Source organism: Suricata suricatta, chromosome 11 (genome assembly GCF_006229205.1).
Source record: "Suricata suricatta isolate VVHF042 chromosome 11, meerkat_22Aug2017_6uvM2_HiC, whole genome shotgun sequence".
Classification (NCBI taxonomy): Eukaryota; Metazoa; Chordata; class Mammalia; order Carnivora; family Herpestidae; genus Suricata; species Suricata suricatta.
Window position 1 is genome coordinate 10,295,781 of NC_043710.1, and position 25,585 is coordinate 10,321,365.

At 39.8% G+C, this 25,585-nt stretch overlaps 2 protein-coding genes across 4 annotated transcripts in view; both read left to right on the forward strand.

Annotated features, from left to right (window-relative positions):
- The window catches only part of LOC115272371 (membrane-spanning 4-domains subfamily A member 6A-like), a 7,377-nt gene extending 4,096 nt beyond the window's left edge, over positions 1 to 3,281 (forward strand). The window contains exons 4-6 of the mRNA XM_029915457.1: positions 124 to 333; positions 2,188 to 2,289; positions 3,075 to 3,281. Of these exons, the coding sequence (XP_029771317.1) occupies positions 124 to 333; positions 2,188 to 2,289; positions 3,075 to 3,170 (408 nt within the window). The 3' untranslated portion in view covers positions 3,171 to 3,281. The remainder of the gene's footprint in view (positions 1 to 123; positions 334 to 2,187; positions 2,290 to 3,074) is intronic.
- Positions 3,282 to 10,064: 6,783 nt separating this feature from the next.
- LOC115306724 (high affinity immunoglobulin epsilon receptor subunit beta-like) lies at positions 10,065 to 18,526 on the forward strand. Of its 3 annotated transcripts, XM_029957263.1 has the most exons (8): positions 10,065 to 10,151; positions 10,278 to 10,383; positions 12,881 to 13,037; positions 13,448 to 13,579; positions 14,208 to 14,264; positions 15,183 to 15,326; positions 16,443 to 16,544; positions 17,772 to 18,526. In XM_029957263.1, the coding sequence occupies exons 3-8, from the start codon at positions 12,882 to 12,884 to the stop codon at positions 17,883 to 17,885; spliced, it is 705 nt and encodes a 234-aa protein (XP_029813123.1). In that variant the 5' UTR covers positions 10,065 to 10,151; positions 10,278 to 10,383; position 12,881; the 3' UTR covers positions 17,886 to 18,526. The 3 variants fall into 3 exon arrangements, with proteins under 3 accessions (XP_029813123.1, XP_029813121.1, XP_029813124.1); XM_029957261.1 differs by lacking the exon at positions 10,065 to 10,151 and having other exon boundaries at positions 10,252 to 10,383; XM_029957264.1 differs by lacking the exons at positions 10,065 to 10,151; positions 10,278 to 10,383 and adding an exon at positions 11,769 to 12,651.
- The last annotated feature ends 7,059 nt before the right edge of the window (positions 18,527 to 25,585 follow it).

The window sequence follows — 25,585 nt, forward strand, 5'->3', positions numbered from 1 at the left end:
CAATGGGAGACTTCCTGAAGGACACAGATAAGAAAATAAGAGTTTGCAATGCATTGGCAGAGAAGGATAATAGAATGCTTGTTGCTTATCAGGAGTGATTCTTACTCAGCATTTGTCTGTCAGGTTCAGAGAAGTGTGGCTGCAAACATTCTGAGTTCTCTATGTGCTCTAGTGGGTTTTATTCTCCTCTCTGTAACCTTGGCTGTTTTGGATCCTGCTGTTCAGAAGTGTATCTTTAACATTGAGAACAGAGAACCTGAAGAGATTACATCTCACTATTATGTTGAAACAATTATTGACAAAGAATGCTTCACGGCCAAAATCGCTCTGACTGTAAGTATATTTAGATGGGTTGCTCCAGTCATATGAGGTTTCTGAAAGCATTGACTTTTTGTTATCCCTTCTTTTGAAAATATGTCTAATTCTTTATAGTTTGGGCATCTGGGAGAAGGCCAAGGCTCTCTCTTCCCAAAGAAGAGGGCACTGACTGAGATGACAAGGCTAGACTCTGGGGTAGTGAAGTGGAGTAGAACAGGAAATGTCAAAGTTGATGAGGAAAAGCTAAAACTTACCATTGATAGAGGTTCTTAATAATCAAAGTAATTCTGTTATTAGAGTCATAAAATATGAGTTTGCCAAACCAAAAATCTCGGTACATGGAAAGGTAAATTCAGAAAGTCAAAAACAGCAAAAAGATGCAAGTGATCGGGAAGTATGTGTACTTGACATGAGCAGGCATCAGGTCCAGCACTGAGAGGTAGAGGGTAGGAAGTCTAACCTTGGAGGTGAGGGCTTCTCCTTCCAGTGACCACAGTGATGAGTACTATTGATCAGTGAGAAAACAGCATCATTGTTCTTTGTTATAATTTAAGAGGTGGTATTTATGAAATTAAGAAATATATCTAGGAAGATGGAGAATGTTAATTGATACTCATTGCCATTATTGGGGAAAAGAAAGCAATGAAGCTTAACTAATAGAAATAATGTCTTAAGTTGGAGCATTCAAGGGTATGTATATGGTGAGAAACCCTGAGAAAGACATGAATCAAGAGGCTGCAGAATATCTGTGGTCTTGCAAGCACAAGAGTGGGTGATATCAAGGACACAGTTGGAGGATGGCCAGAGCTGGTCAAGCATGTGCTTGCACACCACTCCTTATGGAGCTGGCCCAAGGAACTTGCTTCTCTCCAGGTTCATGATATGATCATGGGAAAAGGTACACGCAAATGAGTCCACCCCACACTTGGTTGAGCCAGCTCCATGGTGGACAGAAGTTTGGGAGGGATTTGTATAATGAATAAAGTCTGAATTCATAAGGGATAATTTTGCTTTATAAATAAAGGGATTAGCACAGGGCTGGCTTGCTAGGACAGTTTCTTGTTAACGTCAACAAGTTGGATTTCCTCTTCCACTGTATATGAATAGACTAGAAGCTCGTGAAATCACATTTTCTCTCCTGTCCTATCATCTTGCCAAGTCTGCATGAAGGATACCTCAGGACAGAAATGGTAGAACCTAGTCTCTTGGTGGAACATCTTTTTTGAGTTTATTTCATTCGTTAGTGATGGGGACGGCTTTGTTTATGCTATGTTTATTGCCTTGATTATCTTTTCAAACTCTCACAGATGTCAAGAAAGGCTAAGAAAGCCCTTCCAAAGGGACTGTTAATATTGAATTTTACAAAGGGCTTGCACCAATGAGGTCAAAATCTCATTGGTTCTCACAGATCCTTCTGAGAAGGAAGTATCATGGTGCACATTTGATAAATGAGGAAACAAGCTAGAGAAGTAGAGACTTCAGGCTCACTCAGCTTCTAAGTGGTAGAGGTGGGGCTGAGGCTAGAATGGAAGCTAACATTTCTCAGTCCTGGGAGTTATTATATCACCAGTTGAGTTAATGAGGCAATCAGATGTAGCTATGTCTCCAAGTGAGACATACAATGTACAAAGTAGGTTATGTGTAGCTGATGTAGTTAAGGCTCATCCTCCCTCTCAAGGGTCTAAATGAACAAAGGGATTAAATTAAGCCTATTGCTAGGTGGAAGGAGCAGTGTGCTCTAGATGAGGGTGTTTCTTCCCTCACTCTCTGATGGTTGAGGCTGTCTTCATCTCTACTGTCACCACCCAACAAGGGATGAGGGCTTCAGTTGACTCAAGCACTGCCAATCTTGTATTTCCTACATTGCAGGGAACTCTGTCTGTGATGCTGATTTACACGGTGCTGGAGTTCTGCGTGGCCATGCTCACTGCTGTGGTTTTGTGGAAAGAGGCTCACTCTGACTTCCTGGGGGTGAGTGCGCTGGCCTGCCAGCATCCCTGAGTCCTGGCAGGTGTCTTTCAGGTTTGGGGCTGCGTTGAGTGATGTCAGCAAGAGTGGCGGATGGGCCGGCAGTTGTCGATCATGAGATACACATCGGAACCGGTTGGATGGGGATGGAAGACAGATGAGGAAAGCAGATAACAACTGGACAGCTGGCTGGCTGAGGGTTAACCAAATGGGATGGTTGAACATGAAAAGTTGGCTGGTTCAATCTTCTATTTTGTAAATGCAGAAACCTGGAAGTTAAATGGCTTGCCCAGCATTATGTATGAGTCTGTGCCATGCTTGGGTCCCTAGAACTTGGTTTGTGTCTTTCCTAGACAGCCCTGGTCTCCTTAACAGTCTTGACTTAGTGAAGGACATTGCACACGACTAGATTTGGTAAATGTCTTTTGCTCTGGTTTTGTCTTCCTGTGATCTTAAAGTTCTTTTTTCACCTAAAAGGTACTTTCAAAAAATTGTCGTTTCAAACTCCATGGGACAGCACCCTCCCACCACCACAGACTCATGGCTTCATTTAACTGAATTTAAAAGCCTGGATTCATCCAGAATTTTATTACAGAAAGCAGAATGAATATGGAGCTGATGAGCAGCACTTATGTAAAGAGCTTAATGACATGCTATACTCATCTTGTATACACACACACACACACATAGATTAGAGGAAATGACATAGTGAGATGTATATATTAAGCTGAACCTGAGTGAAGTCTGAAGAACTAACATGAACAACTAACATATTTTGTTTCTTTTAGAGTGTGCTTTTCCTGACTCAGAGTTACAAGAATAAATCCAGCACAACCCCAAAGGCATGTCATGACCCTGGATATGAAGAACTAGTGACCTCTTAAGGGAAATACTCATCAGAAATTTGGTTCTATGATAATATATGAAGACCAGCCAGAGAAACTCAAGAAAGCAAAGTTTGAATTCCTTGAAATGTAGGATTTATGCAATGGACACTGCAAATATATATATATATATATATATATATATATATATATTTGGTTTTGTTGTTGTTGTTGTTGTTGTTGTTGTTGTTAGCTAAAGGCACAGATGTGTAAATTACCATTGGCTAGATGGCCAAATAGTCAGACATTTACCAGAAACCTAGACAGGCTTGCGTGATTGAGTGATTGTGCTGAAGTAAAGGAGACAACTCTTTCTTGTCCCCCTTAATTGCCAACAGGAATTAACTGACTTACAGCGATGTTCAGACCCGTTTATACTAGACAGCAGTGTTTCATCACATTTTACTCATAACTGTATACAGATAAACTTCCTACAATTAAATCTCAGAAGCTGTGTAAGTGTTTGGCTTTGAAATAAAATCTTTATTTGATTTCTATGATGTGTATTTTGTCAATACCGCCATGAAATTAACTCAGTTCTGATACTATCTACCTGGAGATAGCATCTAATCCTACAGGTTAAGGGCTCAGTCCTAGTAGACATGACCCTACCACCCTCTTCCCACTTCAGATGCCAGTAGCAGGTCCAGATTGTTGCCTGAGCTTCTGGCCCACTAGCTGTAGATGAAGGTTCCCAAGCCCCTCTCCTTAGTTCAACTAATTTGCTAAAGTGGCTCACAGAACTCAGATTACCAGTTTATTATAAAAGGATATAACTCTGGAAGAGTCATAGGGAAGAGATACAGAGGACAAGGAATGGGAAAGGATGTGGAGAACCACTCTTCTTGAATCTCCTTGTGTTTACCAAGAACCTATCCCAATCCTGTTCTTCTGGAGTTTTATGGAGGCTTTGTTACATACTCATGATTGATGAAGTCATTGGCCATTGGTGATAAAACACAATTTTTAGCCCCTCTCTCCTTTCCAGAGGTCAGGGGGGTGGACTGAAAGTTCCCCTCTAAATCAATCATAAGGTTGGTTTCTCTGCGTGGGGAGGGTCCCCAACCTATCCTTAGGTTCCTTGAGGGCTTTCCCAAAGTCAACTCATTAACATAAAAAATACATCTTTACTGCTCTATCACTTAGGACATTCTACAGATTTGCCAAGAACTGAAAGACTATATATATATATATATATATATATAGTCTTTCAGAACTTGGCAATATATATATATATATATTTCTTATTACAAATATCACAAAATCATATTTACATATTTTTGGAAACTCCTTTTTTTATTTGTCCTTTGAAATACATAGTAAGTCAGCAATGATAGATATACACCTAACCTTGAATCCCCTTCTGCCTGATCAAATATGCAAACAAAACAAAGGAGTGATGACTAACTAGAATATTTATTGTCATTTAAGAGGCAACCAATTCATATTTTTTCCTGATTTCAAAATAAGAAAGAACAGTTGTCCCATTGAAAATGTTAAGCCTCAACCCTCATACACACATGTGCGTACATACATACACATACACACTGGATGTAAAAAGACTCCTTCTAATTCCATATAAGCTCCATTTCTTTGAAAGATTTTTCTCACATTCTCCCTGCCCTGACCCACTGCGTCAGGATCACACCCACTGGGTCAGGTCTGATGCTCAGTTTCCCTGTTCTATTTTCCACTGTGAGAGTAGAATGTTGGTTTTTACTTTAGGTCTTTCTTCAAACTCTCCTCATTTTCTTCTCCCCGCTGCCCTCCCTCCCTACACATGCATATGGACACCATTCCTCTTATTTATTTGCTTGTTACAGATAGTCAACACTTATGGGCACGTTCGGAGTACCAGACCCTATGCTGATACCAGGATTATGAAGGTGAATAAGGTCCACTCTTTGGCTTCAGGAAATTCATAATCAATTCAGGAAAACAGATGACAATAAAGTTAGAGAAGCACCACACAGGGCACTAAGTGTTACTGGAGCACAGAATAAAGAACACCATCTTCTGCCTAAAAAACATAGGGAATAAACGTGTGTATGCATGTGTGTGTGTGTGTGTGTGTGTGTGTGTGTGTGTGTGCACGTGCACATGTGTGCATGTGCATATGTGAATATGAGCGAGAGAGAGATTCTTCCTTTGAGAACTCCACCTCCCCAGTGGACACTACCACAGTAGGACCCTCAACCACATGAGGCCACCCTCCTTCCACACACAGCTGGTTTACTCCACCATATCTTACCCACACCACTCCCCCACCTCCACCATGATTGAATGTAAAATGTCTAGAACCTGGAGCTCCTCCTAGAACTCTCTTAGCTTTGACTCATTTCTCAGAAAAGGCAGCCAGCCATTTAGGCAACACTCAAAGTCTCTTCTTATCATTGGTTCAACATAACCACTAAGTTAGGCATCTGTGTCTTCTAAGCCGCCATGCCCGTCTAGCATCTAATGACGAAATGAGGCTGGCGTCTACCTTAGGATCTGAAGATGTATTGAAAACACATGTGTAAAGAACTTACCATTGCATAGAATATTCTCAATTAACTTGAGTTTTATTTGAGTTTTATTTTCTATTTTCTTCCACCTCCCCTCTCATTCCGCTACACCAACTTGATTCTCTAAACAATTTGAATCTCCATCCACCTCTGGTATTTCGAAACTGATTAATCTCCTAAAATCTTTCATTTCTCCAAGAGAGTCTGTACAGTGCTCTAAACAGAATCTCAGATTACAGCAATTTGTTTTCTCTTTCCTTTGCTACCAAAGAAGATTTTAGAATTAAAGGCCTTTTTCAGAGCTCCTGAACAGGTGACTCTACTGACATCCAGTGGTGATAATGAGAAACACTCCCCCTCCCCCCAATTAATAGAAAAAGCAAACCAGGGTAATAATTCAGTATCCTTGGGGAATTTCCCTGCTGGCAGCTAATTTGGAGGTACAAAATCATACCTGCAAACTTTGTTTGCACATGTCATCGGTGAGAGGGGACCATGCATCTTTCAGAAATAATTTATTATTTGTAACTTCAAAAAGACACAAAACATTACCATAAGAAGCTAGAATAGCTATATTCAGATGGAATAAAAGATACCTTAATATGAAACACTATTAGAGAGAAAAAGGGATATTTTATTATGATAAAAGAGTCAACAAAGCAGGAAAAATGAAGTGCAAATAAAGGTGTAATTAATAGTGAGCCCTCCAATTATAGGAAGCAAAAACTGACAGAATTGAAAGAATTCAGCATCTCTAATTAGGTTTCAATATTTCATCCTCAATCATTGATAGAAAAGCGAGACAGGAAATCAAGAAGGAAAAATGAGACTTGAACACTATTAAGCAACTTTACTCTATGCACATATATATAACATAAATTGTACCATAATATAATATATATTATATGCAGTAATGCATTTGTTATACAAAAATAGAACACAAATGTAGATCATAAGCTAGAACTTAAGACAATACATTTTTAAAATATTGAAATAATATAAAGTAAGTTCTCTGAACAAAACAGAATTAAAGAAGAACTCAATAGCAGAAAGACTTTGTAAAATCCCCACATAGCTGTAAATTTAAAAAAAATTTTTAAACGATTATTGATTTTTAAAGGAAAGAGAGACAGAGTATAAGCGGGGAAGGGGCAGAGAGAGAGGGAGACACAGAACCCAAAACAGGCTCCAGGCTCTGAGCTGTCAGCATAGAGCTCGATGCAGGGTTTGAACCCACAATCTGTAATATTATGATCTGAACTCAAGTTGGATGCTTAATCAACCGACTGAGCCACCCAGGTGCCCTGCCATATAGCTGTAAACTTAAATCACTCACTTCTCAATTGACTATGGGTCAAAGAAATTTTTAAAAAAAGAAATTGGAAAATATTTTAAATTGAATAAGAAAGAAAACATAGCAAATGTGTGGGAGACAGCTAATGCTGGACCTAGAAGAAAATTTATAGCTTTAAGCGTTTATATCAGAAACAAAACTCAAATTAATAACCTAAGCCCCTTCCTTAGGCTTAACCTGAAACCAGAAAAAGGGACAAAAATCGAAATTCGAAGTAAGCAGAAACAAGGAAGTAATTAAGGCTAGAGAATAGAAAAATAATGAACAAAAATCAAGGAAACTAAAGTTAGTCCTTTGAAAATGCCAGCAAAATTGACAAACTTCAGCTAGACAGACCAAACATAAAGGAGAGAAAGACATGCATAATCAAAATCAGTTACGGAAGAGGGCACACCATCACCAACTCCACAAATATTAAAAGCATTATAAGGGCCTTATATAGAATTCTGAACAATTTTATGCCAGCAACTTACACAAATAAATGAATTTGTAAGATAGACATAAATTACCAAAACTGATCCAAAAAGAATTAAAAAATATGAGTTCATCTATAACAAGTGAATAAACTGAAATAACATTCAAACACTTTGCCACCAAGAAGCTCAGACCCAAATAGGTTCCCTGGTAATATATCAGATAATTAAAGAAAAAATAACAACAATCCATTACAAACTTCTTCTCAAAAGAAAGGAAGGGACAATCTCAGCTCGTTCCATGAGCCAGTATTACCCTGATACCAAAGCCAGACAAAGACATTAAAAGAAAAGAAAGCTACAGAATAATGCCTCAAGACTGCCATTTTTTTCCATCCTGCTGAGGTCACAAGAGCAAAGTCAAATAAGATGCCCATTCTGGTGGTACCTCTTTTATCAGAGGATCAGTCACAACCTAGGCAAGGGGTATTTCACTTGGAGGTTTGTTTCATAGAGTCTTTGTAGAGCCATTCTGACGCCTCCAGCTTTTGCAGTATTTCTATGGCTTTAGTAGGTGTTGACTGTCATAAGGCAAAGCAAGGACAGTAGAGTATTTGCCCTTTTTTGAGTGTAAATGATATGCACCTCCCCATTTGTCCATTCTTTTTGGCTTTTTTATTTTTTAATAGTTTATTGTCAAATTGGTTTCCATATAACACCCAGTGCTCTTCCCCACAAGTGCCTCCCTCCATGACCACCACCCCGTCCCTCCCCTCCCCCTTCAGTCCTCGGTTCATTTTCAGTATTCAGTAGTCTCTCATGATTTGCATCCCTCTCTCTCCCCAACTCTCTTTCCTTCTTCCCCTCCCTATGGTCCTCTGTTGGGTTTCCCCTGTTAGACCTATGAGTGCAAACATATGGTATCTGTCCTTCTCCACCTGACTTATTTTGCTTAGCATGACACCCTCGAGGTCCATCCACTTTGCTACAAATGGCCAGATTTCATTCTTTCTCATTGCCATGTAGTACTCAATTGTGTATATATATATATATACCATATCTTCTTGATCCATTCATCAGTTGATGGACATTTAGGCTCTTTCCATGATTTGGCTATTGTAAAAAGTGCCGCTATGAACATCGGGGTACATGTGCTCCTATGCATCAGTACTTCTGTATCCCTTGGGTAAATCCCTAGCAGTGCTATTGCTGGGTCATAGGGGAGTTCCATTTGTCCATTCTAAATTAAAGTCTTAAGAGTCATCTTTATAGAGGTAGACAATCCATCAGTGGGAGTTGTCCCAGTTCCTTTGCCTGGCACTCCTCCTGCTGGCCAAAACAGGGAAAAGTTCATTCTTACTCTTGCTAAGCAAGAACCTTAAAAAGGAATTTTTAGCTGACTTGCCATTTTATTGCAGTTCCTTACACATCCATTTTGCTAGATCCTCTGATCAAGTTTCTATCATTTCCATATTATACTGGTTCTATTATCAGCTCCTGATTTTAAAGCCTGTGATACTTCAAACCAAAAGGGTTCAATAACCACCTGTCCACTCCCTCTATCAAAACCACCCTTTTTATTTATAAATAAATCCTTAGAGATATTTATAGTTAAAGATGAATCTGGGTCTTCAATGCAATGTCACTTCTGATGCCAAGTGTGCCAATAGTAGTGGTTAGGGTTTAATTTCTAAGGAAGACTCATAAGATCCAACTGGACTATGCATACAATTTTAGGACCTATTTTGCAGGTCCTAAAATGCAACAATGTTAAACTAAAGATGTGTGTTCCAGCTAAAGACTGCTCCTAGCAGAGGCTCCGTAATGCCAGGCTTGTGCTCCAATTGCCCTGCCTTCTTCTCTGTAGTACATGTTCTGTTTTTGATAGGAAATCCCAACAGAAAACCTCAGGACCAGGGAGCCCCAAATTGCATTGGTTTTTGGGCTTCTTATACCTGGCTTGTCCCATGGGCATGTTATGCAACCAGTCCCCCAAACATACCATTCTCTGGTCTCATTAAAGCCACGAGCACATCACTAGTCACACTGTTATCGATAAATTACGCTGACAAGCTGGCACAAACCACCCAGAAACTCCTCAGACCCATGGTTACAGAGCAACACAATGAATCCGTGTGTTCATGTCTTGACTAGGGGTCAGCACCCAACAGGTCCTCCCGAAAAACCACTCAGGTCTGTTTTAGGCTTGCTGAAATTAACCCGAACAACACAGGCGTGCGTTTTGACGGACAGTATGACTAATTACTCCTTGGGTGATCTTGGATCAATTCTCATCTTTTTAAAAAAATTCTAATATATAGACAATAAGTAAATCCCTGTGTCTGTCGTGTAAGGACTGAAGAAGGAATCCTGAGCACCATTCACTATACCTCGTTCGTAAACATTGGTTCTATACATGTCACTCTCGGATGTCTGAGATAAGGAAAAGGAAATGTTATTTCAGCCCTTCAAAAGCTTACTCTCAGCAAGAAGAAAAAATATTTGGCAGAGAAGAAGCCAGGGTTTGAAGGCATTTTTTTTGATAGGGGCACCTTAAGAACATAACTAGAATTAAACAATGATTAACATAAACGGGATGCAGGGAGTTTGGATCTAAATAAGAGAATCATGTGAAAACAGATACAGTGGAGTATGTACCATCAGAAGAGGTCAGGAAACTGTTGAAATGTCTCTGTTTCTGCACGTGGTAGGTTGTTGATTATCTTCCGATAATATTAAGGCTCGCTTATCTCTACAGCCCTTGTATTTGACCTAAAGTTGGAAATAAAGAAGCCTAGAGTAACAATTCTACCATAACGATCCTTCTCCACAGAGGGCCAACGGCAGGGGGCAACTCAATGAAAGATATGAAACACAAGGTTGCAGACCAGGATAGCTTGCTACTTGACACCCACCAGCAACCTGGGATAAACATCAAGGTAGGCACAGCTCATTTTCGGTTTTATATATTCTGGTTGAGTTTGGCAGTGATTCTGTGCTTGAGTCTGGGCTGGGGATCCACAAAATCCTTGGACTGGGAGCAGATCCGAGCTGGAAGAGTGAGGACCCAGGGAGGGGAGGAGAGAGCAGAAAATTCTTTCTCTACCAACTTGGCAGTTGCTCTGTGTCAGTATTTTCTCTTACTCTTCTTTGTTTCATAAGGATATGGGCACAGATAATATTGTTACAAATACTTTATCTACTGCCGGTAGTCAGTAGACAGCAGCTTTTTGCCTCATTTGTTTACATGTTATATGATTAAAAAATTAGTAAATCTTTGTAGGCAGAGTTGAAGCCTCAGCCTTGAGCCGCGGGCCCATTTTCTTTCCTCCTGAACTCAAAGACAATCATTTTTTCCCCCCTTCCCATCCAGGTAAGATTTTTGCCACACATATGTATATATGTGCTCATACACATTATAGGGCAATGTTTTATTTTACAATTAGAGTTTTGAAAAATAAGATTATCTTCTTCATCCAAAGCTGAATATGTCTTTTCATTTTTTTAACTCTCAAATACACAGACAAAAAGGTTTATGTGGAGGCAAGAGAAGTAATTCAGGAAGTTTCTAGAGCAGCATGCGCTACCCTTAATTTCTGACCGCCTTTGCATCAGAATTCATCATTTACCCCTAAAAGCGTCACTTGTTTCTGTTTTAGAATTTCAGCAATAGATTACAATCTTCCTTTCATTGTTTACCATTAAACATTAAGGATATTCTCCTACTTATATGCCGAGTGATATTCTGGATGCGAAAGAAACAAAGATCAAGAAAATCTCACATACTAGGATGTCAGCCAGAAAATGAAACATTTGGCCACTTGTTTTTACTCTGTAGTTGACTTAATCTTTAGAAGAGAGGTATTTCAGTGAGCGTGTCATGACCCAACAATCTAGGTGTTTCTAGTAATGATGTAAATAGATAAAACCTTTTAGTATGGAATTTGGGGTGTGTAAAGCATGCTCTTGTCCTTATGCTTTGATCCAATAATCACACAAAAGGGAATTTATAAATATAAGTGTTGAATGGGTATTTATTTACAGTAACAAAAATAGGTCACTTAAAACATACACGGCATCTAGAGGCGCCTGGGTGGCTCAGTTGGTGAAGCATCTGGCTTCGGCTCAGGTCATGATCTCACGGTTCATGGGTTCGAGCCACATGTTGGGCTCTGTGCTGACAGCTCAGAGCCTGGAGCCTGCTTCGGATTCTGTGTCTCCTCTCTCTGCCCCTCCCCTGCTTGTGTTCTCTCTCTCAAAAATAAATAAAAATGTAAAATATACATTTATGGGATCTTGAAAATGCTTAATAGAGCATACCATTATTCGTCTTTAAAATATCGTGCAAACACAAAAGTGATAATTAACAGACACTTGGATAGATTTTTAATACATAATGTGAAGTGTAAAACATTTAGAGACAAGGATGCACATAAATCATAATTAAACTCTCAAAAACCATTTATGTACATCAGCAAATACTGGAATGGAATGACGGCAAATATTGCTAGTTGTGTGCAGTTAACTTTTCTCTATTTTTTCACAATCTTATAATGCATTTATCATGGTAAACACAGAAAAATAGTATAGCTTCCTGAAGAAAAAAAGTAATGTAGGCTTAGAAAGGTCAGTTGAGTGAGATCCATTCTGTTGTATGCTAAAAATGGATCATATTGAAATTTTAGGCAATGATATGGAGAATTCATAGGAAACTTAAATTGTTCTATTCTGAGGAAAAAATAAGTTAACTGGAAACACGCATCATCTCTCAGATTATTAAATAATTTTGATGATTTGCCTCAATAACATTACATCAGAAAATCCTTCTGAAGTCAGATAAACTTTGCTATTCCTAAATCACAGCTGAAGAAATAGAAACTCAGAGAATGTACGGGATTTGTCTGAGGCCACCAAACAAATAACTGGGGAAGTCGGGATTCACCTCCGAGGTGTGCCTGACTTTAAGGTATGCATTCTTTCAGTCCAATCCACAGCTTTTTTTGGCAGATGCGTGAGAAACAACGAAGGTGTCCTCTCTACAATGGTGAACATCTTGGGTTTTTGAAAGGAGTGATGAAGCTGTCCAAGTCCCTGTGGCACTCTTATCCCATCCGTGCCTGTCTCCGACTACTGTGCTCCAGAATTCCATATTCCATTGACTCCATCCTGTAGGGCCATCGAGCCTACACACCCCTTGCAGGCCTCAAGTATGGGTTTCTTATCATTTCCTTCAAATAGATTTGAGAGCTGGGTTAACAAGTTTTACATGTGATCCATTTCCCCAGTGCCTTCCCTTCCTATGAAATACAATCCTCTCCGGACTAGGAAGCACATGGCAGCTTTCTCTGAAACACCTCCCAGAAATGTGTGCTGCATTTTGCACACGGAGGGTGACGGGGCTTAAGGAAGAATTTGACTACATGTGGTCTCTTACAGAATGAGCAATGTTGTTGCTACCAAGGGGATTGTTGAGGGCATTTCAACAAATGAAATTCAAAATGCGCAGGTGGGACAAGCAGATGCAACTGATTTAACTCGACGTCTACACAGCAAGCTGCATGATTTCCTTAAAAAGAATCTGCAATCCCTGGGCGTAAGTTACCTTTAGTCCTGTAGACATTTGGGGGTGAGTATGGAAAATTAAATGGTCTACAATTTTATTTGGGATGAATTATTTTATGCCAATTCACAAGATTAGGTAAAAAGTGGATAAGAAAATATATCTGGGAGTACATTTAGGTCAGATGTTTTGGTTTGAAGGTGTTCCAGGCTCCCAGAGTTCAAATGGAATGTTTGTGCCCAAATATAATATCCCCATTAGGTAATAACCATCCAAAGGGCCTGGTAAACCAACACCATTTCTTTGGATTTTATTCCTCCAGGATTATTTTTAAGAGTCAATGAAGGTGAAAAAGATAAAATGTGATTCATACATGACCTTGAGATTGAGGGAGAAAAATCAAAGAGTTTTCACTTTCCCCCTTGTATTTTTTGTTCCTCCAGGTAGCTCAGATAATGATTGGCCTGAAATGTTTTGTATTTGGGATCATTGAGATTTTTTTTTACTGGCACATTGACATTAGGAATCTTTTATTCTGCTTTTATACTGGCTACCCATTCTGGGCTGCAACATCTGTGAGTATGTCTGTTTGAACTACTTTGGGAATCAAAGATGTTATTTAGAAGTTATAAATAAAGGGGAAATGTATTTAATTAGTTTGTCCTCCCTTTTTATAGACAATAGCTGAGACTCTCTTTTAGACTTTTTTAGAGACACTGTGCCAATAGGTAGGGAATTTGTAAGAGAGAAGGTGACAACAGACCTTATGATCAGGACCAATTGTAAGTATTTGGGGAAAAAAATACTCTTGAGTCCTATGCTCCCTCCTTTGAAGGGAATCATTGTTACCTGAGATGATCCAGGTGTACTTTGAAAGCAAATGAACTTTCAGGTTGGAATATACTTGGATAGATTGGGACAGGGTTGTATAGGCAGAATCATAAATCCCATCCAACTCTATCACAGTCAATGGCATCTCCCTTGAGCTCTTGCCTCACCTTCTTCCCACATCAATATTCTTCCATCCATATGCCCAAAATGGACACAGATTCAACTCAGATCAGAGCAATGATTTGTTCTTTAGGAATATTCTGTTGCCCTGGGAGAGATATGGGGTTCAGGTTAAGTCATCCAAGGTGGAGGTGGGTGACGGGGACAGGAAAGTAATCTCCCCCAATAATGTCTTCTTTGTCTTATGAACAGTTCATCATGTCTGGATCTTTGACCATCTCAAGTACAGAAAAACAAACAAAATTTCTGGTGAGTACCATTTTCCCTTTTGCTCATTTAATGAGTTCATAAGAACAGTTGACTCTGATTCTCTACAGGAGGCCAAACTAACACAAAATTTGGATATCCCAGTCTATTTCATTGACTTGCAACTTTTTCTTCAATGATCTATTTCATTGACTTGCAATTTTTTTCCAGTGGTCTATTAACTCTTAAGAAAATGAGACATACACTTAGTTTTTTAAAGAGGAGAATGTATCCTGGGCACCTGAGCAGCTTAGTTGGTTAAGCGTTTAACTCTTGACTTCAGCTCAGGTCATGATGTCACTGTTTGTGAGTTCAAATCCTGCATTAGGCTCTGTGCTGACAACGCAGAGTCTGCTTGTGACTCTGTGTGTGTGTGTGTGTGTGTGTGTGTGTGTGTGTGTGTCCCTTCACTGCTTGCTCTCTATTTTTCCTTCTCAAAATAAATAAAAATAAAAACAAAAGAGGAAGAAGTATCCAACTCTATGAATTTTCTCTTAGTAAGTAGCCAAGTAAGGGAGTCTTTACATATAGATATAGATCCTTGTTTCAGCGGTTGAAGGAGACATTTTGGAAGGCTAAACTGGAGAGGGGTGCATGTTTATATGTTTGTATCAAGGAGCTTCTAATTCAGGATGGACATATTAAAGACCACTCCTACCAGTGATATCAGAACAAATAGAACCCCCATGATGTTGGCTCCATGGCCTTTCATGTCTCGGGGACCAATTATTTCCTCCTCTCCCATGATGTAGAGTGGATGGCCAGCAAATCGCTTCAGTAAAACACGAAATTGAATTATTTATGAAGGACCCCTTACATTAGTCCCCAGAGCCAGCGTGTGCTTCAAAAGTACTGCAGAAGATGTGTCTGGAAATACAAAATGCCCTGAGTATTTCCATTAAATCCACTATTCTCTTCCAGATTGGAGTCAGTATTGGAGCTAACATTATCAGCACACTACTTTCAAGTGCTGGGATAATTCTTCTCTCAGTGAATTTAGTTGATATATTCTTACTTGATTGCTTGGAGTTACCTGACTGTTTGTTGGTGAAACCTTTGATATTTGTAAGTACTAATTTGTTGGATGGTGCCTTCACATGTGATGCTTTTTTTTCAGTGACCTCCACCCTCAGTGACTAAAGCTTACAATAAAGTTTCTAAATGTTAAAAAGTAATAGGAAAACAAATAAATAAAATAATAAATTTTGTTTAAAAAAATGAAACAAAAACCTGATTGCAGAATTGCAGAATTATGTGTGTGCATTTCTATGTGTCATTTTAAGAACATGTACTCTTATTATTCCAAATTTTCTCTAATGAACATGTGCTGTTCTAAAAAGAAAATGATAAAAAGACAGCTCATAGATCAGTGTACCCAAAGAGGAGGGACCCAATCTGGAACATTAATTGAGGATTGGCCTATGGATTTCCGGTCTTGAAAATGATACAAAATTTGGGAGCTGGTCTGAGTCCTTTAATGTTAATTTAATTTAATTTTAATGTTAATTCAAAAGACCAACCTGCATTGCTCAGTCAGTTGAGCGTCTGACTCTTGATTTCAGCTCATATCATGATCCCAGTACACAGGATCAAGCCCTGCATTGGGCTCTGCACTGAATATGGAACCTGCTTGGGATTCTCTCTCTCTCTTCCTCTGCCCCTCTCCCCACCCTTTCTCTCTCTCTCGAAAATATAAATAAATAAATAATAAATAAATAAATAAATAAAAAGACCAATGGAATGCTAGTAAATCCATCCTTTCTGTGAGTAAATTTGAGTCACATGATGTGTGTGTATATCTATGAATGTGTGTGTGTGTGTGTGTGTGTGTGTGAGAGAGAGAGAGAGAGAGAGAGAGAGAGAAGTCCTGGTGTGTTCAATGTTTGACCAATACATGTGAAGAAATGGCTGAAGTAGTCTAGAATGGTAAGGGAGTTCTTTTGCAGAGCTCTGCCATTTAGAATTCCTATGACTCATATTTGTTTCTGTGGGAGTTTATTTATGACCGTTCACTGAGGCAAGGTTTGTGTCAGATCCAAAATTGTGTCTTACCGGAATGTGCGTATCTTAGATAGGAAGTGCATTGTTCTGCAAAATATCCACCAACCCCGGCCCCTTGCCCCCAGACAACCAGGATGAGCACGTTGCAGGCTAAATTCTTGCTCCTCTTCTCTTCCATAGAGTATTGTGATCCTTCAAATGATACTGACTTGTGTGCAGATTTTTATTTCGTTCTCTCTCTGTGGTCTCACTTATACCGTGGATGGCAATGAGGTCAGCTGGGTGAGTAGCCTTTTTTATTGAGAAGGTGAGGCAGCATTTAAAGCATCAGGAAGAATCATATGTGCTAATTGTTAACTTCAATCTCTGGTTGAATAGAGAATTGGCAACAATGACAACAAAACACCCCCCAAATCCCCCTTAATGGAAAGTTGGGGGATAGGAGGTTAGAGAACAATAGTCACGTGATAGATTCACCAGACACTTCATTTTCTAAATAGTCCTTTGTATAGACACTTCAATCAGAGTCGGTTTCCCTTATTGACTGACACATTTATTTCTTATCCATTATCTAAAATACACTGAACATGTATTATATTTATTGTGTTGTGAGATAGGGAAAACAGTGGCTTTTTCCATATCTTCAACAAGTGGGTGTCATAATCAAAAAAATACTTAATGACAAAAGTAGCAGCCAAGTAAGAGATACCAAAGCTCTAGGAACACATAAGTGTGATTTCGATATTAATTCCATACCTTGTAATTTTTCATGGAATCCTGTCAGTCATTCACACCCCGACTTGTTCATGTGCTCATGCACACAGACATATTCATGCATGTATATGTAGTCTCCCACATCGCCACATGTGCGTTCCTCCATCTTAGATTCCGTAAAGCCCTCAGATAGCTGGCCTTGCTCCATCGGAAATTTATCATACTGATATTCCTGTTTCCATGTCCCTAGGACAAAAGAGAGAGGGACATATCTCATTGTGTTAATGGATAGCATTTTATGATGTTTTTATGGAACTACCCTCTCTCTTACTACTACTCAAACCCCTGTAGATGCTGGCATGGACCACTGGCTACATAAATACCTGTCAAGATCACTGAAAAGATGTATTTTATGGTATTTTGCATGGCTGGAATTGCCCTATCTCTGCCTAGGCTATCGTGAAAACATTGGCTGAACAGGGTGTTTCAGCTTTGGCTCTACTGACATTTTGGAATGAATAATTACGTGTTGCAGGGGGCATAATTTAAGCACTGCCGGATGTTTAGCAACACCCTTGCCCGTTGTCCGCTAGATGTCAATCATTTCTCCCAGCCCCAATTTAGACAACCAAAACATCTTCTGACATTGCTAAATATCCCTTGGAGGGTAAAAGTACCACCAGTTGAGAATCAGTGAGCTACACAGAGCATTGCAGGAAAACATTTATGAGATTAGATAAAAATCACTGAAAATCCTGGTAAATAATTGTAGATGTGATGACATCATATTTATAGGCTTCTGCACTAAGCTGCTTGATCAGATCACATTCTGAAGATACTTATCAAGACTTACTGGCTCAACCTGAAATTTATGAAGACTTAGCGCTGCAAGATATAGCACCATCATAACATTTTTTTCACCACACCAAGTGCATCGTGGATCCATGATGACAACCAAAGACAGATCTTCTGATAGGAACCTTCTACAAAGACCCTGTTCCCCATGTCTTTTATTATACAATTTCACACACACACACGCACACACACACACACACAAACACACTATTAGCATGTATATGTGCTTAGTTTCATAGCTGACCAGCAAATACCATTATTAGTATTTCATGACTTAATAGACCTCTTTTCATTTGGATGATCTGTTACCATTTTTAAGCAAATTTTAGTTCTGAAGCCTCAGATAGGTATTTGTTGTTACCCACTTGCTCCTTCCTAGAAAAGATACTGTCCTCTGGGTGAAAAATCTTTGTACAAATAGTTTGAGTAAGTAGTGGCATACCATCTGCCACGGGGGCCAGTCTAAGTTCCTCTGACTGTTGACTAGCCTTTCTCCCTTGCTGGTGTCAAGGTGAAATTGAGAAAATATAATGCGATAAAAAATGGATATGACCACACTCTAATGTATGACATATCATAAAAATCTAGTGCAACTTCATTATTACCTGAATGCCGATTTAATCACCCTACCACTCAGTCGGGGTTTTTTGGTTTTTTTGGTTTATTTGTAAATAATGTTGCTTCCTTCTTGGTCACTATGTATCACAGTGGTTTTTTGTTTTTGTTCTATAATGCACTACCCAGGGTTTGGTTTTCCAAAGGCAGATTTTGAGATTAGGATTTATGTGTTTATTTTTTAAGAAGTGAAGAAAAACATCAGTAGGGAAGAAGAGGAGATAGGAGATAGTCAGACAAAGACAACAGGGATAGCCTGCTCAGGCTGCCATAAAAACCTACCACAGAACCAATGATAGAAACTTACTTACTCACACTTCAGGAGGCTGGAAGTCCAAGATCAAGGTGTCAGCTGGTTGTTTTCTCTGAGGTCTCTTTTCCTTGTTTGTAGATGGCTGCTTTCTTGCTGTGTCCTCACAGTCTTTCCTTTGTGTGTGTCTGTGCCCTAACTCTTTTATTATAAAAACACCAGTCACAATTGGGTTGCATTAAATATGACTTCATTTTATCTTAATTAGTTCTTTCAAAGACATTGTCTTCAAATACAATCCCCTTCTGAGGTACTGAGGATCAGAACTTCAACATATGCATTTTAGGAAGACACAAGTCAGCCCATAACAAGAAAATACAACCAGTAAAATATATATTAGCAAGGCAGCTCCACCTGTATGCAAAGTGGATCTTAGTTTAGAAGGAATAATCTAGGAACTGTGTTTATATATAAACTCCTAGCTGTCACTATTTGAAAGCTGTTCTTGGGAAGTATTAAATTTCTGGCAATATCTTCCTGCCATGCACATATGTAGGACCTGCCTCCCTGGGGTTGGAGAAAGTCCCCAGGCAAAGAATGAAGAATGTACTCTAAAAACAAGGCCTGTGGGACACGGGTGGGTCAGCGACCAGTGTTGGCCAAATTGTGTCCAGCTCAACTACACTCATTTCCTACACTAGAGTCTTTTTTCACATGAAAATTAAAAAAAAAAAAGATATTGCAATAGAGCAATAGATGATGGTACCTAGAGCTACAGTCATTCTGAAGCTTTGATAGAGTCCATCAGTTCCTTCTTTCAAGCGCTATTTTAGATGCCACTCATCCTCACCCAGGACTCCTGATTGCCCTAATTTCTTTTCCATGGAGGCAGCCCAGACATTCCCCTTTGAGAGGTCTGAGCCTCTGGTTTCTTTCTTTTTTTTTTTTGAGCCTCTGGTTTCATGCTGTCTCCAGGCCATAGTTGTTCCATTTACTTATTTGTGGTTATTAGGAGACATGGAAGCCTCAGGAGGCATCCTGGTTAGTCTCATGAGTTCCGGACATAATCCTTTACACCCCTATTATTTAAGAGCAATACTAATTCCTCAAAGAAAGTGGGTTCTATAGAGTATCTTCTTTCATTTTCTTCTGATTCACTGGTTTGAAGATTCCAAAATGACTCACTGTTACTAGTTTTGGTGGAACTTTTACCGTGTCCCTGGTAAATGCCTCATCCCTGCCTCATAGGAACCAACACTCAATTTCATCAGAGATTAAACTTCCAGGAACAAAAGCATAAACTGTACAAATGGGTCACTGGGATTTTTCATGAGAGGAGTCACTATCCATTAGGGTTATAACAACACATAATAGCCACTAGCTTAGAGATACATGTAGCAGTTTAAAGGACAAAGCCCCAATTCCCCAGAGTATGACGGTGTCTCTCTGTATATTTAAGAAGTCATTCTGGCATTCTATCAGGAAGAAATTAAGAACTCCTGTTCATCAAAGGACACTCTTGGAACAATGGAAACAGAGGTCACTGACTGGGAAAAGATATTAGTAAAGCATATATTTGATAATATTCATGTATACAGGATACATAAAGGATTCTCAAAACTCAGGGTGCCTGAGTGGCTCAGTCGGTTAAGCATCCAACTTCAGCTCAGGTCATGATCTTGGGGTTTGTGAGTTTGGGCCCTGCATTGATCTCTGTGCTGATAGCTCAGAGCCTGGAACCTGCTTCAGATTCTATGTCTCCCTCTCTCTCTGCACCCCCGCCCCGACTCACACCCTGTCAATCAAAAATGAATAAGAACATTAAAAAAAGAACTCTCAAAACTCAATAACAAAATAGCAAACAACCCAAGTAATACATGTGAAAAATTATTGAACACATTACACCAGAGAAGATACAGCGATTACAAATAAGTACATGACAAGGACACAATATCACTCATTGTTAAGAAATGCAAATTAAGGGCACCTGGGTGATTCAGTTGGATAAGCAGCCAACTTCAGCTCAAGTCATGATCTCACTATTCGTGGGTTCAAGCCCATGTCAGGCTCTGTGCTGACAGCTGAGAGCCTGGATCCTGCTTCCGATTCTGTGTGTGTGTGTGTGTGTGTGTGTGTCTCTCTCTCTCTCTCTCAAAAATAAATATTAAGAAAAAAATTTTTCTTAAGAAATGCAAATTAAAACACAAGATTCTTCTATACTCCTATTAGAATAGCTAAAATTAAAAAGATTGATCATAACAAGTATTGGCAAGAATGTGGAGAATAAAAACCCTCATACACAGCTGGTGGGAATATGAAATAATCCAATTGCTCTGGAAAACATTTTGGCAGTTTCTTAAAAATCTGAACGCATAGTGATCACCCAGATGCTCCTCTCTTAGGTAAATACCCAAGAGAAATAAAGGATATGTTAACATAAAGGCTTGTACACAAATGCTCATAGCAGCTTTATTTGCAATAGCCACAACTGGAAACACTTCCAGTGTCTGTTAACAAGTAAATGAATAAACAGAAGGTGGTGTGTCCAAACAGTGGAATACTACCACGAAGCAATAAAAAGGAATTCAGAAATCACCCTCTGTCACTTGTAAAACTAAGAACATGCGCTTTCCTGGCATGTGAGGCAGCATTACAATCTGTTTGGATGGCTTCAAGAAGTATGGATTCAGACTCCAAGTCTTCCTCATATTACTAGACCTAGATTGCTCGGTCCTGTGTTTCTACTTTCCATGGTGGAGGTTAGGTTATGTCAAGTTACAACGCACCCACTCCCCGATCTAGAGAGTGAGATCTTATCACACCTCACTTTAGTTCCCCAAACTCATCTCCTGCTAGAGGAAAACAGCCCTTCTCCAAATAACCAGACAACAGAGAGGAGCTATCTCTGCCCCAAGACTACTCACTCAGAGTGGGTCTCCGCCAGGCATGTTATTGACTCTCTAAGAGAGTGGGAAGTGGAAATTAGCTTGATTCTTTCCCCAGTCCTGCAACTAAGAGATGACAAATGCTACTTTTAAGTCTTCTGTGTTCCTTAGTGCAGATGAGGTACCCTGGAAGGTTCCCCTTTTAGGGTCTAATCTGATTGTGAGCATCAGATGAGTACATGAGATTGTTTAACTCTCGTGAGCAAATCATGCCATCCATCAGCTACGGACTATTTCACAACCAAGTAAACAGGGCATACTAATCTTCTTAGATATCTTCTATCTTTGGACTCTCCCTTGAACCAGGCCTGCTTTCAGCCTTAATCTTTTATAGAGTTTGAAAGATAACAACAACTCAATTAAAAGTAAAACAAACCATGAATCAGAGATCCCAGTGAGTTACAGCTAAATTTTTATTAATTATCTATCTGAAACAGGAAGTGTTCTCAAAATGAAAATTACTAAAGGAAAAAAGTAAAAACAAAACAAAAACAAAGGGCTATTTCTGAAGACCTCATATTCTGGAAATCAGATGAAGTTTTCTTAAGAAATAATGAATAATATTATTGAGTGCCAAAATTTGTCCTAAGGATTTCAAATCTATTAAATGAATCAATCCCCATGACTCTTATTTGAAGACAGTGCCTATAAATACTTTCACCAATTAGGAATAAGAAATCTAGAGAAGTTAAGTGCCTTGCACAAGGTATGCAGGGAGTAGAAAATGGTGTGATGAGTGTCGACCCTGAAACAGACATAAGGAAGTCTAACTCCTTACACATAATAGAAATTCATTTTGCATGCACACAGTAATTCACATTCGGGGCCCCTGGCCAGAGGCAGCTCTCTCCCAGGTTGTGACTCAGTGACTCTGACTTCTTCCATTTGATCTTCACCATTCCTTAAAGCCCTATTCGTATGTGCAATAAACTGTAAGGAAGGTACAACACAGGAGGTCACCATGCTAGTCCATGCACCAGACCTGTTAGTAATATTCCAGAAATGGTCTCAGTATAGAACTACCTGCAGAGGATGCTAAAATGTAGTTAACTCTGTGTCCAGAATGGAGAGCAAAATAGATTTTGGGCAAGAACAAGTTTTCTCCACCATCTGTAATTCTAGTGGCAAAATTACCCGCTGGCATTTTCCCATCTCAAAACATACTCTTCTCATCAAAGGAAACAGCTCTGCCCAGTCAGTGTACTCATCTTGAAAACTGGGACCTTTGGGTATATGTGGTCTGCTTCACCTGTTCCAGCCATGATTCCTCACAGTCTGAGACCTCTGAATTAAAAAACAGCAACAACAACAACAACAAAAATCCGTGTATTTTCCATAACCTCCTACTCAAACTCATGTATATTCAAAGGTGGGAAATGACAATTCCAAAAAGGGAGGAATGGAAAACATGCAGATGTCTTTTGTCTACACGAATAATGGAACCCTGCAGGGCCAATGTCATGACAGCTCCCTATGCTGTCAGTTAACAAGCTTCACTGTAGAGACCCTTCTTCAGTGTGGAATGAGCTTCTAGTCCATTGTCTCCTAAGGCCCTGGCTCAAGTGTGGGCTGGATACAAACCAAGTCAGTCTGGCTCTGATCCTAATACAGGAAACAAATAATAGGCACATGTACATATGGATCTCAGGAATGATTTTCTCTGAGATAAAAAGGTCCTTTCACCTGCCTTATGACAATACAGAAAACAGATAATATACTAACACACATTAGACACCTGTAGAGATGAGAACAGATAGGTCAGTTGAATATGCAAAGGCTACGTGTAAGGAAAGAGTGCTCTCCTGTGTCTAATCTCAATTTCCTTCCTCCACTTTTATTTAAGCCTGAGTTTCTCTTAAGTTCTGCAATTAAAGGTACACCCACAGAAGCAGCGGAGAATGACTTTTAAAAGAATGAGCCCAGGAATCAGCTGCTAGTGCAGTTAATCTGTGTTCTTGAAAAATTACTTATGATCTCCATGGTCTCTAAAAGGGGACAATAGTAGACCTGTAACAGAAGGCCATTTTGAGGAATAATGAGATTTTTGTCTACAGGGTATATTTGGTCTGCAAGGTATTTTATACATCTACAAAGCCTGGCATATGCTCCAAGCTCAGTGAGTATTAGCCAATATTCTATCAGGTCTTACACTAACTCCCTATTTTGCCCTAGTCTCTACTTTATTTAAATTGCTATTAAAATAGGTCTGAGCTGGGACGCCTGGGTGGCTCAGTCATTTAAGTGTCCGGCTTTGGCTCAAGTCGTGATCCCACGGTTCGTAGGTTGGAGCCCTGCGTCAGGCTCTGTGCTGACAGCTCAGAGCCTAGAGCCTGCTTCCATTTCTGTGTCTCCCTCTCTCTCTGACCCTCGCCTGCTCGCACTGTTTCTCTCTGTCTCTCAAAAATAAACAAAAGACATAAAAAAAATTTTAATACATCTGAGCTGAAACATTATGCTAAGGGAAAGAAACCAAACATTGTGTGATTCCGTGCGTAGGAACTACGTAGAAGAGGTAAACCCACTCAGACAGCACTGGATTGATGAATGTCAGGGCCTGAGGAAGGGGAAGAATGGGGGAGAAACTACCGCCTGGGTACACAGTTTTATCGTGCAGTGACATAACCAGGTGGAGGTGATGGCTGTATGACACTGTGAGTGTACCAAATGCCACTGAACTTTTCAATGTAACATGGTTACGTTTATTTTTTGTGAATTTCACTTCAATAAATTGAAAACAAAATACAGCATGGACTTACTTAGGAGTTGTTCTTGTATTTGTTATTGGAGAAGACATGAAAGGAGACATTGATGGATGACTGCTCATTCCCAGATGGTGGCACTTCGTCCCCGGGTGGGGAGTCCAAGCATCTGAAGTCACGCCTACCGCCTTATACGTCACTGCACTGCACGTGTAAGAACACGCCCGGGAATTGCTCCTATCTGTGCCTCTTGTTTCTCCCTGTATGAACTCCTGGGTTTTGCCATTTCACCCTCTTCCTTTCCATCTGAACCCCCAATCTTTCCTCAACTGTCATCCTTGAGGATTTGTATTTTTGTCTGGCATCCTTCTCCCTGACCCAGGCTCAGCTTCGAATATGGTCCCTTCACGCCGACCAGTGACCCAAGTTGTTAGCTCTGCCTACAGGAATTTTTTTTTTTTTTTTTTTTTTTAGGAGACAGTCTGGATGAAAACAGGAATTTAGGGAAGATCCAAGTTAATGCAATGATTTCTCATTCTCATGCTCATCTGTTTTAAGATTTATTTTTTTAATGTTTATTCATTTGTGAGAGACAAGAGAGACAGAGCATGAGTGGAGTAGGGGAGAGAGAGGGAGACAAGCATGCAAAGCAGGTTCCAGGCTCTGAGTCAGCCCAGAGCCTGATGCAGGGCTAGAACTCACGAACCATGAGATCATGACCTGGGCCGAAATCAAGAATCAGATGCTTAACCAGCAGAGCCACCCAGAGCCACCCAGGTGCCCCTGTTTTAAGATTTATTAACATAAACTTCTGACTTGTATCTCCACCATGCAGTATGGTCTTTGGGTTCTGTATCTTGGCAGGGCCTCTCTGGCCATTTTATTTTTCATTTTCATTTTTTTTTCTTTTATAGTTTATTGTCAAGTTGGTGTCCATATAACACCCAGTGCTCATTCCAACAAGTGTCCCACTCCATGCCTATTGCCCCTTTTCCCTCTCCCCCTGCCCCATCAGCCCTCAGTTTGTTCACAGTATTCAAGAGTCTCTCATGGTTTGCTTCCCTCCCTCTTCCCAACTATTTCCCCTCCCCCACTCCATAGTCCTCTATTAAGTTTCTCCTGTTCCACATATGAGTGAAAACATGGTATCTGTCCTTCTCTGTCTGACTTGTTTCACTTAGCATGACACCCTCGAGGTCCATCCATGTTGCTACAAATGGCCAGATTTCATTCTTTCTCCTTGCC